The 14,392-nt window shown below is 38.9% G+C and overlaps 1 protein-coding gene across 1 annotated transcript in view; it reads left to right on the forward strand.

Annotated features, from left to right (window-relative positions):
- Window positions 1-14,392, forward strand: part of brinp2 (bone morphogenetic protein/retinoic acid inducible neural-specific 2) — a 187,233-nt gene that overhangs the window by 142,937 nt on the left and 29,904 nt on the right. The window contains exon 6 of the mRNA XM_046407889.1: window positions 1,237-1,473. Within this exon, the coding sequence (XP_046263845.1) occupies window positions 1,237-1,473 (237 nt within the window). The remainder of the gene's footprint in view (window positions 1-1,236; window positions 1,474-14,392) is intronic.

The raw sequence follows: 14,392 nt of genomic DNA on the forward strand, positions 1-14,392 counted from the left end.
GTTGTCTTTATGGCTTTTGCCTTTTTTTTCTTTTTTTTTTTCTTTATTTTACATCACTTTGGTCAACCTCTGTTGTTTTTAAACATGCTAAATTAAATTAATGAATCTTTCTATCTATCTTTCTCTTTTCTCTCTCTTCTTCTTTTGTCTATGTACACATATGGATTAGAAACACCATTTGAGGATCACACTGATTGTTAAAAGTTAAAGGTTCTGATGATGGTGTTTCGAGTGTCTCCATTATATAGCAGGACAAAGAAATAACAAAACTTGCAGACACGAAACACTGTACTGGCAGTTGGAACTGCAGGTTGTCTGTGGCAACTGCAGACTAGTTGACAGTTGTTACTGATAGCTCCAAAACCTACTAAAATGTGCTCCTGGGCAGGCTCCTAAACTTATTATATACACCTTTGTACCTGCAGCGAGAGCTGCCACTGAAAATGATACAAGCTGAGCTGCTCTGGAGAAAACAACCTCTTTTCCTGCCTTTGTGATAATAACACTACACATGTACTGTGGGTTATATAGATAAGTCTTGTCACAAATCAGTCAGAGGACAGAGAGACATTTGAAATTTAAGTGACTGTTCTTTTCAGGCAAGAACAGCCCACGCAAGAGACACAGCCAAACGATGAGCTGTTGTCATTGGACATGTTGTCTCTATTAGCCACAGCCGTGATAAGACATGTTATTACTGTCAGTATGTCTATGCAATATTAAATGATGGTATACAGGCTGTACTGCAGATGAGCATTTTAATAGCTTGTACGCTAATGTATATATTGGAGCTGGAAATAGAGTTGTCATTTTAGTGTCATAGACTGTGAATACATGGCATAATTAAAAATCAAGTTATAAGTTTGACATTAAAGATTGTAATTGCATTGCATTCAGTTGTAATTTGCAAAATGATGTCATTTAAAAGAAAATTTCTGTCCAACTGCAGCAATTCCAAGCTGCTAAGGCCAAGGAAATGTAATTTTCCAAACTCTGATGTGTTGAAAATGAATGTTTATAATCCTGTAAGATATTATTAGTACAAACACTATGCTAAGAATTTCCTTTTTCAGCGTTCCCTCATGATCACGGTTGCAAAATGCAGCTCCACGTTCTCAATATATCTACTTTCAGGCTTACAAAAATAACATGTAAAGGCATGTAGAAGCAGCCTGTAAAAATAATTTTTCTGAAAATGAAGAAAAACCTCGCCATGTGTTTCTCTCTTTTTTCCAGGCCTACAAGATGTCCTGCCAGAGTTCCTGCGTGGGCGTTTTGTGGAGGCAGCCCTCAGCTATGTGGCGTGCAACTCTGAGGGCGAGTTGCTTTGCCGCAACAACGACTGCTGGTGCCGGTGCTCTCCCCGTTTCCCAGAATGCAACTGTCCCTTCGCAGACATCAAGGTCATGGAGGAGAACCTGGAGAAGAGCAAACAGACCTGGAGCGGCTTCAACCAAGAGTTCATGGAATCGGGTAGGGACTGGAATGCTTGATATACGTCTTTGTTGGCATTGAGGTGGAAGTGAGGTTGTAAAGCCTGGAGTATAATACATACAACAACGATGAAGTTAGTTAATATATATATACAGTCATGCTATTACAGTATCATTTGATCTTGGTCCCAGGCTACATTTTCTGCTACATTGTTCATAACCACAGAATTTATTTATCCTTTTTTCTGAGAAGATCCAGGAGAAGATCTCTGGACACCTGAAGTGCTTGGAAAAACCTACAGTGTTGTCCCAAAATTACAAAGCAACCTTTCTACCACTGAAACATACGTCTACACTGTGAAGATATAATCAACTGTTAGCAGTGTTGACAGTTTGAAACAAAGAGAAACTGATAGAGTGGTAGTAGCATAAATATTAGTGCTTGACCAGTAATGTACAGTGTGGATCTAGGCTTTAACGAGGCTGATTGTACTGACGCATGTTGTTGTAGAAAGTAGAAAGATAGACAGGAAGAGGGCAGCTGAGGGAGGCTGTGAATGGTCGTAAGGTGTATGTGCTGGATTTGTGTGAAAACTTGCTTTGTTCTTTAACTTTAAAAACAGTAAAAAAATAATAATTTAACCAAAAGAAGGTAAGTTGCCTTGTGTTAAGTAGACCATGCGTTGACCTCTCCATGAGACCAGAAAAAGCATAATTTTAGATCATTTATCCTGTTTAAATCCCCAGAGGCTTTTTGTTTTTAATGTTAATGATTTTTTTTTTCGATTGATAATTTGTTGAACGAACTGATTAATAGGTTGTTCTTTGAGGATTTAACTATATTACATAAGGCTGTGCTGATTGAGACAGGATGAAAATGTTTCACAATAAATAAGAGAGATGAGCTCTAGACAGCTGGACATGTTGTATAAGGTTGTTATGTACCGGTTCCAGATGTAGCAGGTGGGATGTTGATGATTTATAGCTCCAAGCTGGATGCTGTTTATTCTGAATAACACCCAGTTTATGCATCATGTACCTGTGAAGATTGTTTTTTTTTTTTCCCATTTTGCCATTTGTAGGGATACTAAGATGTTCTGACTATGCTCATAATCACTTGAAGCATGATAAATAAGTTGGATAACAACTTAGCCTGATATGAGCATATAATAACTATCTTACATGGATTATATTGCGTCTGAGGCCCTGAGTTTGAGTGCACTTAGGTTTCACACACACACACACACACACACACACACAGTGGCCTCAAAAGACAAGACAAGACAAGACAGCAGTTTGTCTCAAAAGGCTTGAGATTCAACTCGGGTTGAGACTTATGTATGTCTTCATTTTGTTTATTACTTTTTTATGCATTAAGGAAATGTGTGATAGGGTTAGGGTTAGCATATAGGGATGCATAACCTTACTCATCATAGTGAACTCACCTGCAGCTGCCAAGACATTTGTCATTACCTTTGGTAATAATAACTTCACAAAAGGTCCAAACAAAAGAGCCACTAAATGCAAAACATGGGGTATCAAAACAAAGGATGTTGGGTCTATCACATCCAACTTTACCAGGCTCCTGAAAACGTACCCTGATAAGCTGTCTAACATTAGCTTGCCACTAGCCTTGCAGCTAAGGAGGTAAGCTCGATCAGATTGGCATTCTCTGAGTATTTTGAAAAGCTTATTTCCTACACTTGTTCACGTCCATGTTCCACTGCCATCATCTGATGGCTGACGTTAAATGTTAACATCTGCTACAGGCAGATTACAGGTTTATCGTCTGAGTGTAAGTATATTATCAAACCGAAAATGGATTCTACTTTATACTGTAGCTATATGGGCATGTTAAAATACAGTTATTAACCCTACAGGGAAGCTTTTGATGGGTATTTTTTTCATATTGCATTGTAATAGCCTTTTTTAAAGTGATCACATAGGTTATGAAAGACTAATCAGTGCTGATACTGTGTGCTAATAGATGAAGGAGTGACAATAATACAGTACATGCTCTGAAGTTTTTTAGATATACCTATGCAGCAGATGATAGATTAGATTACAACCAGAAGGGACTTCAGAATTGACTGACATGCAAAAAGGATAATAAAGAATTACAAGTTATAGTAATATTATCATTAATAAGGAAAGCTAAAATTAGAAGAATAAGTCATTTCAATTCACATAGAACTAGTGTGGAGGCTTTTCCCCCTCTTGTGAAATTAAGGAGATAACTTCACAGCAGTGAGTCATTTCTACTGAGCTAAGCTGTCTGAGCAAAGTTGATAATTAAAGAAAAGTTAAATAAGAATTCAATATTGTCTCAACTTATTCATTCTCTACAAACACAAAACTTCTGACTTACATTATTGCTCTGTGGAACTCGTCCTGTTATCTGTTTTCAGTGTACTTTTTGAAACCGCTGCATTATTGGACATAATATGGTAATGTGTGACAAAGTCTGGAGCCAGTATGGTGAAAGTTGTATCTCACCATGCTGAGACATAGTAACAGAGGACCCATCAGGTGTACAGTCTTGTTCTTGTTAAATCGTTTCCCACCAAGCCAGGCGGCTTTATCGAAACTATTCATCACAGACAGCGAGACACAGGTGTGTCATGTAATGGCAGCAATGATGCAGAACAATTCAGGTGTAACTTCCCAAATTGGCTAAATCTTTTTTCTTTTTTTTTGCCAACACAACGCCAGCCTGCTTCTTAATGACTTGGAAGGGCTAGACAGGATTTAACTGAAAACAGGTTTCTGTGAAATGTTCTTAAACTTGGTGGGTCTGTTGTGTTTCCCTGCAGAGTTCATGTGACTGTGTCTGTGTGCTGTCATTTCTTTGCAAATTGCTTAGTGGATGACATTACATAAACAACATTTCTGAGTCTTCACCTTGCCCCATTTTGACAGCACCTGCCTTTTGCAAAGTAGCTTTTTTTTTACTGCTTAATAAACCTTTATAAAGATGCACTGAGAGTATTGTAAAAAGAGGAGGAAGATGTGTAATTGCAAGACTTTTTTTTGTTATGCTGATGTTATGGTTTTTGTCAGGAGCTTAACTTTGTGTTGTTTGTCATAAAAAATGAGTCCTTCGGTTGTTTCAGAGGCTTGTGTGTTTGAGTAATGAACTAAAAATATCATGGAAGGCTCCCCGGTTCATCACACACACACACACACACACACACAAGGACAGAAAGCGCAGACATTCATATACTGTACACCCACAGGCATGTATTCAGGGGATCATCAAGATTTTATTCAAATTTAAGTAACACACAGAAGCCACTTACGCATTCACACACTTAACAAGACTCATACAGGGCAAGCTGAGATGAAAAATGAATGCAGAGAGATGAGAGGAAGGTAATCTACATGGCAAATATTGTTTGACTTTCATAGCCCCCTGTCGTAGACTCACTATCTACCTTTTTTTTGTTTTTGTATCTTCTTTTTTTTCACACTCACACACACACACACACATACACACACTCACACTCACAGTGGTTTTTGGCTTCCGGGGGTGCCGAGGAAGTTGGGCTGAATCTCGTCTGCTGGGATAGGCTGATAAATTTATTGTGGCGAGGGGAAAACAACTTGGAGGTTTGTGTGTGAGAGAGAGATTGTTCGTGTGTGTGTGTGTGTGTGTGTGTGTCTGTCAGAGAGACAGAAGGAGGACAAGGAAAAGACTAAATCATAGTGTGTCTATGTGTGAGAGAAAAGAGGAAAATAATACCCTCAAACCTCAGCCACTCACCATTTCCTCATCTAAAGACCCAAAAGAAGCTTGATAGCCAGCCACACACACACACAAATTACAAGGGCTCTCTGCTGTAAGGATCGCCTTCTCTTTTATTTCTGGAAGGGCCTGTAGAATGTGGAAAATGGGAGGCAAAATATCCAAAGAAGGTGTGAATAAGTTGTATCTGGAACATCACACCTTTGGTTTTGTAAAATTGGAAAACACAGCCACTCTCAAGGCTTAGCACGGGATTCTTTAGTACCTGTGTCATTTCAGTGCGTTCATGAAATTGCAATGAAATCTCATTCTTAATACAAAGTGTTGTAATATATTTCCTCTGTCACAAAATTCTTTATCTAACCTTCTCAGATGTGGCACAGTGACGCAACTTTTTTATTTGTGTGCAGGGAGCCTTCTCTCTTTTTTTTCTTTTTTTTTTTTTTGTAGCGTTTTTGCTGTGTTAGGGATGCACAGGGTGAGAGGTACGCACTCTGTAAAAAAATCTAGCAACGGGGTTATGTTGCTGTCTCTGTGTCCCCCCTCCTGTTCTTGGACTGTCGTGCACATATAATGAGCTGCATGTCTGTGTGTCTGTTTGACAAGGGACAAAGCTGAGCCACACACACACACACATAGAGAGACACAACACATCACCAGCTCACTTCTTAATGACTTGGAAGACATAGACAGGATTTAATTGGAGACAGGTTTCTGTCAGCTTTTCTTAAACTTTGTGGGTGTGTTGTGTTTCTCTGCAGAGTTTGTGCGTCATTATGTGTGTGCTGCCATTTATTTGCAAATTGCTTAGTGAGTGACATTACAGAGGCAAACAGTGTTTCTGTGCATTCGTTTAGCCTTATTTTCAGAGCCTCATTAATCAGAATAAATTAAAAAGGATACATTAAAGGGAACCCTCACTCTAAAATCAAAAATACAGATTTTTCTCTCCAGAAGTGCTAAAAGCACCAAAAAACAAGCAAACAAAAACATTCAGAAAGCGGAACAACAATGTCTCATGACTCCACAAGACCCATCTAGTTCCATATTGTTAAAGTATTTGAGAGAAGGCTAACGTCTCTACAGCAACGCACATCAAAACAATCTAGATGGATAAATGGCAAAAAAAAAAAAAAAAGACAGAAAAAAATCTATTCAGAATTTTCTAATGAACTGTTACTTTAAAGTATATACGTTCAGTCAATAGTGCCAGAGAGGCATCACTGTGACAGACTAGCAGTGACCTGTGTGAAGTCCTCTTCCATAAGTGTGGCTTTGGAAGTTAATTAACCAACCTGAGCCATCATGGGTGACACAACACTGACTCACGGGCTTACAAGCCAGTCATATCATGGAATGTTATAGGGGTTAAAATTACCATATAGGTAACATGTTTCAACCAGCAACCGAAATATTAAGCTGGATCTGTGGAACACTGCCTCAGCTCACATGAAGAATGTGAGTTCTCAGCCACCATACATGTTACAGAGGGTATGGAGAAGGCAACTAATGAGGTCAGTCATACATGAAGCATAAGGTGGAGCTTCTTAGTAATTGTGATTCAATTCCCTGCTCCTAGGGTGGAGAGGAGGCAGTGTCAACTCCCCACTGAGAGAAAGACGATGAGCGCAAAGTGGAAAAATCCTTTTCAAAAAGAGACCTTCATCTCCCGTGCTCAGCTCACGTTGGTCAAAGGAGGGACTGTTATAAAATGAAATGTAAAGCATCAACTGTCAGGACACTGTTTGATCAGTAAGATGCATCAAGTCGTACATTTTCAAAAGAAACTCTCTCAGCTATCAGTGCAGAAATGTGTGATCTGACCAAGTGAGCATGGCCTATTTATAATGGGCGGTTTCACTTGTTTGACATTATTAAAAGTTTATTCCAACAGTTGATGAACTTATTTGCCTTGAAGTGAAATTTATTTTTGGTGGTTGCTCATTTGTATTTTAGCATGGTTACATTACCTGTTCAAAACCTGAACTTTAACCCATCTTATTTTTTTTTCTCTTCAATGAGCTTTACGGCCTCAGAGAGCTGCTATCATGGCTGTATAAGGAAACAGTCTCGACAACATGACACAACATTGTTAAGAAGAGATTCAGGTATGGGTTTAATTTCACCATTATGAGGAGCTGCTGTACTCGCTTCATCACAATGCTCAGCACCAGTCACACAGTGTTAATTGGATATGCTTCACTTGCTGAACCAATTTTTAATGTCAGTGCGTGAAGCAACAGGTTGGTAATGTGGCCATTAGGCCAGCAAGTCAGACCGTGAGGCAAAGTACAACATTTGATTAAATGAACAACACCAACAAAGAAAGTATGTTTTATTTCTCACACACACCGATGTTGGCTTGTCGGCATGCTAGGGTGCACTTACACTGCAGAGCAGAGCCTCTGTAAGAGCCACCTTTTCTGCTTTTATATACATAAGCAAAGAAACAGAGTTAAAACTCATCAGCAAGAACAAAGGGATGGACTGAACTAATAATAGCCCTGTAATAGCACAACAGCACCTACTGGCGATCATTAAGTCCAATAATTGCTCTGCCTGGTTGCTTAGCAGCAAAGGAATGAAGACATTTTACAAGTAAAACTGTATTACTTGACAGGACTCAAGTAAATACCAGGGTCAGATTTGGCTTGCTGTCAAAACCAAAGCTTAAGTGTAGTGGTGTCAGATCAGATATGTCATCCAGCTGTTAGGGATGTCACGTCAGAAAATACTCATATGGGTCATTTTGGAATACAGTTTTGTTGTTTAGGTTGGAGGACGTGCTGATTTTTGATTTGACTGAAAACAGAAAATTTAATGGGTTTTTTTTCACCTTCATGCCACATGATTAACAAAAAATGTGTATCACCTTGTGCTTATCAGCAATAACAATTCAGTTCCATATATATATATATATATATATATATATATATATATATATATATATATATATTTATCAAGGGCTTGCTTTATTTACAATATCAATACATCCTACTTGTTTAGCACTAAAATTTTATTTATTACCAGAAAAAAAGGATACATCTGTACCTCTCCGTACTCTCTGTTATTTTGCATTGACAAAATTATGAGTAAAAGTATACCTTATAAAAGTATAAGTAAAAGGGACATAGTTTCCAGAGAAAAATCCAAAGAACACACTGTTAGAAGTTTTCTACTACTTTCTAATGAAGTGATAGTCACCATTAAATTACACTCACCTGCCTTGTATTTGATTGCACTGAAGTAGAGGGATATCTCAGAAATGCATATCTCCAATCTAAAACAACATGGATAGATATGGTATGTGAGAAAATGTGTTTTTTTTAAATCTGGATGAACTTCATGACATTAGTCATATTCTTATTATCTGCGGTGAAAGCAGATAACACTACTTAACCACAGCCCTACTTAACCACCATCTCTTTGTTACAACTGGCAGCTACATGTCATGGATGAATCCATAAATCCTGATCATGAATGTTTACATCTCTCTCTCTCTCTCACTCTCTTGCAGTACATCTCCTATCCTCTCTGTTCTGCATGATATGGTTGCTCTTGTTGTTTTGTGATGCAGTACAAATTGTCTAATTGTCTCTCTTCCTCCATTATGGTAATTAAAAAGCATCCCTGCAAGCTAACAGGAATCTGTTTGATACTTGGAACCACCTACAAATAGTCCTGGCACAGATTCCACTCGACGCTATCAGGACCCCGCTGCTTTGAATCTCAGCCCATTTCCGTCTTTATTGCCGCCATAAAGCATGCTGTCCCAGGGTGTAGATGCAGCACATACACTTCCTGGATTTGTCAAAACAACAAAAGAAGGAGGGATTATTTTACTCCCAGAGATGGATTTTGCCTCAGCTCAAGGCTTGGCAATATTTCCTCCACTTTCTCATTTAATTTTTGCTCATTTATTTCACAGGAGGACTGTGTTTGGCACAGGCAGTCTTCTTTGCTTCTTCTTTACTTGTTCCTTATTCTGTTTGTCTTTTTCCTCTCCTGCTCTTTGTCTCTCTGTCCATACGTCTTTCTTGTTTTACAGTAGGAATCCAAAAAATTTCTTCCGGCATTGCTATAGCTCTTGTCAATAATGTGTCTAGAAGTACTTGAAATTGATTGAAAACAAACCTAAGTTATGTGCTTGCACTGTGGCAATATCAACCACTGGACTGTAAAGAAGCCCTTAATACACTCTGTGAAGCACAAGCTTTCACATCATGGTTGGAAACTGTTGCAGAAACACTTGTGATTCCATAGTTCGGAGGTATCAGTTTCAGTGAGATTTAGATAATATTGCCGCAGACATCACTCACTGGACACATACAGTGGTATGAAAAAGTTTGGGCACCCCTGATCATTTTCAGGATTTTCCTTTATAAATCATTGGTTGTTCGGATCAGCAATTTCAGTTAAATATATCATATAGCAGACAAACACAGTGATATTTCAGAAGTGAAATGAAGTTTATAGGATTAACAGAAAGTGTGCAATAATTACTTAAACAACATTAGGCAGGTGCATAAATTTGGGCACCACAACAGAAAAATGACATCAATATTTCGTAGATCCTCCTTTTGCAGAAATAACAGCCTCTAAACGCTTCCTATAGCTTCCAATGAGGGTCTGGAGTCTGGTTGAAGGTATTTTTGACCATTCTTCTTTACAAAAAATCTCCAGTTCAGTCAGGTTTGATGGTTTCCGAGCATGGACAGCCCGCTTTAAATCACACCACAGATTTTCAATAATGTTCAGGTCTGGGGACTGAGATGGCCATTCCAGAACGTTGTAGTTGTTCCTCTGCATGAATGCCTTTGTAGAGTTTGAGCAGTGTTTGGGGTCGTTGTCTTGTTGAAGTATCCAGCCCCGGCGCAACTTCAACTTTGTCACTGATTCTTGAACATTGTTGGCAAGAATCTGCTGATACTGACTGGAATCCATGCGACCTTCAACTTTTACAAGATTGCCAGTACCTGCACTGGCCACACAGCCCCACAGCATGATGGAACCACCACCAAATTTTACTGTGGGTAGCAAGTGTTTGTCTTGGAATGCTGTGTTCTTCTTCCGCCATGCATACCGCCCCTTGTTATGTCCAAATAACTCAATTTCACATTCATCAGTCCACAGCACCTTATTCCAAAAGGAAGCTGGCTTGTCCAAATGTGCTTTAGCATACCTCAAGCGACTCTGTTTGTGGCATGTGCGTAGAAAAGGCTTCCGCCGCATTACTCTCCCATACAGCATCTCCTTGTGCAAAGTGCGCTGAATAGTTGAACGATGCACAGTGACACCATCTGCAGCAAGATCATGTTGTAGGTCTTTGGAGCTGGTCTGTGGGTTGAGTTTGACCGTTCTCACCATTCCTCGCCTCTGCTTATCAGAGATTTTTCTTGGCCTGCCACTCCGGGCCTTAACTAGGACTGTGCCTGTGGTCTTCCATTTCCTCACTATGTTCCTCACAGTGGAAACTGACAGCTTAAATCTCTGAGCCAGCTTTTTGTATCCTTCCCCTAAACCATGATGTTGGACAATCTTTGTTTTCAGGTCATTTGAGAGTTGTTTTGAGGCTCCCATGTTGCCACTCCTCAGAGAAGATGCAAAAGGGAGAACAACTTGCTACTGGCCACCTGAAATACCCTTTCTCATGATCGGATTCACCTGTGTATGTAGGTCAAGGGTCAATGAGCTTACCAAACAAACTTTGTGTTCCAATAATTAGTGCTAAAGGTACTCAAATCAATAAAACAACAAGGGTGCCCAAATTTATGCACCTGCCTAATGTTGTTTAAGTAATTGTTGCACACTTTCTGTTAATCCTATAAACTTCATTTCACTTCTGAAATATCACTGTGTTTGTCTGCTATATGATATATTTAACTGAAATTGCTGATCCGAACAACCAATGATTTATAAATGAAAATCCTGAAAATGATCAGGGGTGCCCAAACTTTTTCATACCACTGTATTATTTAGAAAGTATATATAATTAAAAAAAAAAATTAAAAAATTATGACATCTACAGAAAAGATCCAGGAAAGCACTGAGATTGTTAGAGACAGATAGAAAAGGAAGGATTATTAAGGATTAGAGTTTTGTGTTAATGGTTCACTCTGTAAATCTAAAGGCTGTGCTTAGTTCCTGTTCTCAAATTACATGGAAACACAACTTGACAAAGCACAGATTCTACGTAGGCACTGTTCCATTCTCTAATGAAACAGGCAGGAAAAAACAAATGAAGCTCAAAGAACAAAAATGTTCTGTACCACTGCGATATGTTGCTGCTTGTCCTAAAGAAAAAATAAAAAGACTAATTGATCTAATCGATATGAAACATGTGAAATTGGTGTTCACCCTTTTAATGTATGTTTTACAATCAGATATACTGAAGGAAAGGTGCAGATTAATGGGAGAATGAAACTAACTGCTGTTCGGGATTCAGACGCTGAAACAGTCCAAAAAACAGTCCCAGTAATAAATTAAATCTGAACATCATTCAGGCTACAAAATCATAGAGAAGCTCAGTGGATGAACTGGGTGATCTGAATAGGAAGAAAATGGATTTGGGAGTGCTGTAATTTCATTAAAGGACACAAGAGTGGAATAATGATATGGGCGTCTCTGTAAATGACATGTCGCAAAATGGGAGGAAATGAGAGGAACTGCTTCCTTCAGTCTTCCTTCAGTAACTTTGCGGGAAACTGGTTGTTTTTCTGTGTTTAAAAGACTGGCTGGTTCAAAGCCAGCTCAGCTTGTCTTTGGACGCAAGACTCACAGCGGCAAATGGATCCGGATCCACAGGACTCGTGACTGTAACCGACTGAGCCAAGTGAGTGCGCGGGACTCACAGTGCCAAACGGACCCAGATCCACAGGACTCGTGACCTTAACCAAGAATCAGTAAAATCTCAGTTAAAGTCCTGTGAATCCGTGTATGTTTTGTGCTGTGAGTCCTGCGCACTTGGCTCAGTCAGTTACAGTCACGAGTCCTGTGGCTCTGGATCTGTTTTGCGCTGGGAATTCCACGCACTCACTGAGCTCAGTCGATTACAGTTTGATCCAACTAAGCCGTATTGCTATGCTTCCAGTCATGCAGGAAGTTTTTCTACCCCGATTCTGTCAGAGTTCCCTGATGACGCAAAAGATAGTAACCACAGCTAGTCCATGTAATTTATGCTATTTGTTTCAATGGTTTCTTGCTAGCAACTTCTTATAACGAATGACGTAGATTATAAAGATATTATGAATGGCACAATATATAGTTTTGTTTGCCAAGCACTCAGCAGATCCAGGTTAATGAAGAGGTCAAACTCGGGTTATTTTTAGGAGCAAAGTGAATTTACAGAGTGACTCCAGACTCATACCAACAATTTCCTGCGGGATCAATAAAGTTCTTATCTTATCTTATCTTTTCTTATACATGTCTCCAGATCTGACAGTGTGCTTACATTCATAAAGGGTCCTGAACAAAACTATGCTTTATATCATCCCATTTGTAAATGACACATCTATGATCTATATGTTATATAAAATATACCATTATAAAAGTCTAGTTCAACATGTAGTTATTTATTCTGTAACAGCATAGTCACACAATGTGTGTGTCTGTAATATAAGCTACTATTTCATTGTGGTCTTATATGGGTCATGTTTTGGAGGGGTTGAAGTTGTGTCCTTCCCCATGTTTAGCTAGCTGTAGGATTGGCTTTGTTGTAGTAAAATGGCTTGACATAATTGTCTTATTGAGCAAGGGGACCCATGACTTATGTATGATACTCAAACACAGTTGGGTATTTGAGGAGGACTGCATCACCAAAATGACCAACATCATCCCGTTGTTAGCCTGCTGCCTCCTCTCTCCTTTGCCATGTAGCAGAGAGAAAAAGTCTCTATCTTCCAAGATATGGATGAACATCAAATAAGCTGCAGAAATCCTTCAAAAATGTTTATTGCTCTTAAACAGTGACGCTCACTCTGTACATCTGATAGATATCTCAACAAGTCCAGGACAGATTTGTATTGAAGTTTGGATAAATGAGGAGGGTTTCTGATTTTTTTTGTTACCCCCTGCTTATAGCACCACCCTCAAGCAAAATTTATATATATAAAAAAAATAATAATAAATTAAAAAAAATCAACCATTGAGCATTTCCATGGCATTTTCTGTGCTTATTTAATCTCTAGAGAACGAACTCTTTCCATTTGCTTATTTGAAACAGGGAGTGTAGATGTGCATTTGTTTCACCATCTCTTTAAGCATCTAAAGGCCAGATGCTCCACTGTTTATCTGCCACAGCTAATTAGGCTACAGCTAATTAGCAAGTATATGGCAAGTATAAAACTAGCATATTTGAAAGGAACATAATTACCGTATGTTTGTTCTTTCATTTTGTACTGTTCATTGGTGTAATGCACTCACACCTCATGAGATCTTTCATTTAAGTGGCCATGTATTCTTCTTCTTCTTTTATTTAGAGCATCTTTTATTTCGTCAGTCGGTTTGTAAACTAGCTTCTTGTTTCATGTCTCTTTCATGTCTTTCCATCTTTGGCTCACATGCTTTGACCCCCTTTGTCTTTCTTTTAAATATTGGCACACACATAGACACCTACAAGTCCAGTCACTAAGGATGCAATGGATCACAATACTTACATATCATATCACGGCTTTTAGTACAAAAAAAGGGGGACGCGGGGGTTGGTGGACTATAAGAATTATTAGTCGATTTATATGTTATTTATTTTAATTCAGCGTTTGTATTCTTTAGGTAGTGTGTTAAGTAGTACGCTCTTACAATACTTGCATGGTCTCGCTCAATGTCCCACCCACAGCATCTGATTGGTTACACATCATGAGTAATAGCCTATCAGCACTTAAGGCTACAGGGCGTGACGGACCAGGGCTGCTTTGGAGAGAGCAGAACTGTGTGTGAAGACTAGAAAATGGGTATGAGAAATGAGGCAACAGCATGAGGTGGGAAAAAAAAAGAACAGCTACAGTAAGTTTACAGTCTAGTTCTGTGGTATTGGTGTGCATGTGTCTGCTTTCCTTTTGTGCTTTTGTTTCTTGTGTCCTTGGAGATTTTATCATAGGGCACATATGGCATGTTAGCATACTAATTGACTCATTGAATCAGGATGCAGTAGCTCTTCAGAAAGTGGCCTGAGGAGGGAAGTGGCCTTTTTATAATACATATTTCAGTTGAATGTCAC

The sequence above is a fragment of the Scatophagus argus genome, chromosome 13 (genome assembly GCF_020382885.2).
Source record: "Scatophagus argus isolate fScaArg1 chromosome 13, fScaArg1.pri, whole genome shotgun sequence".
Classification (NCBI taxonomy): Eukaryota; Metazoa; Chordata; class Actinopteri; family Scatophagidae; genus Scatophagus; species Scatophagus argus.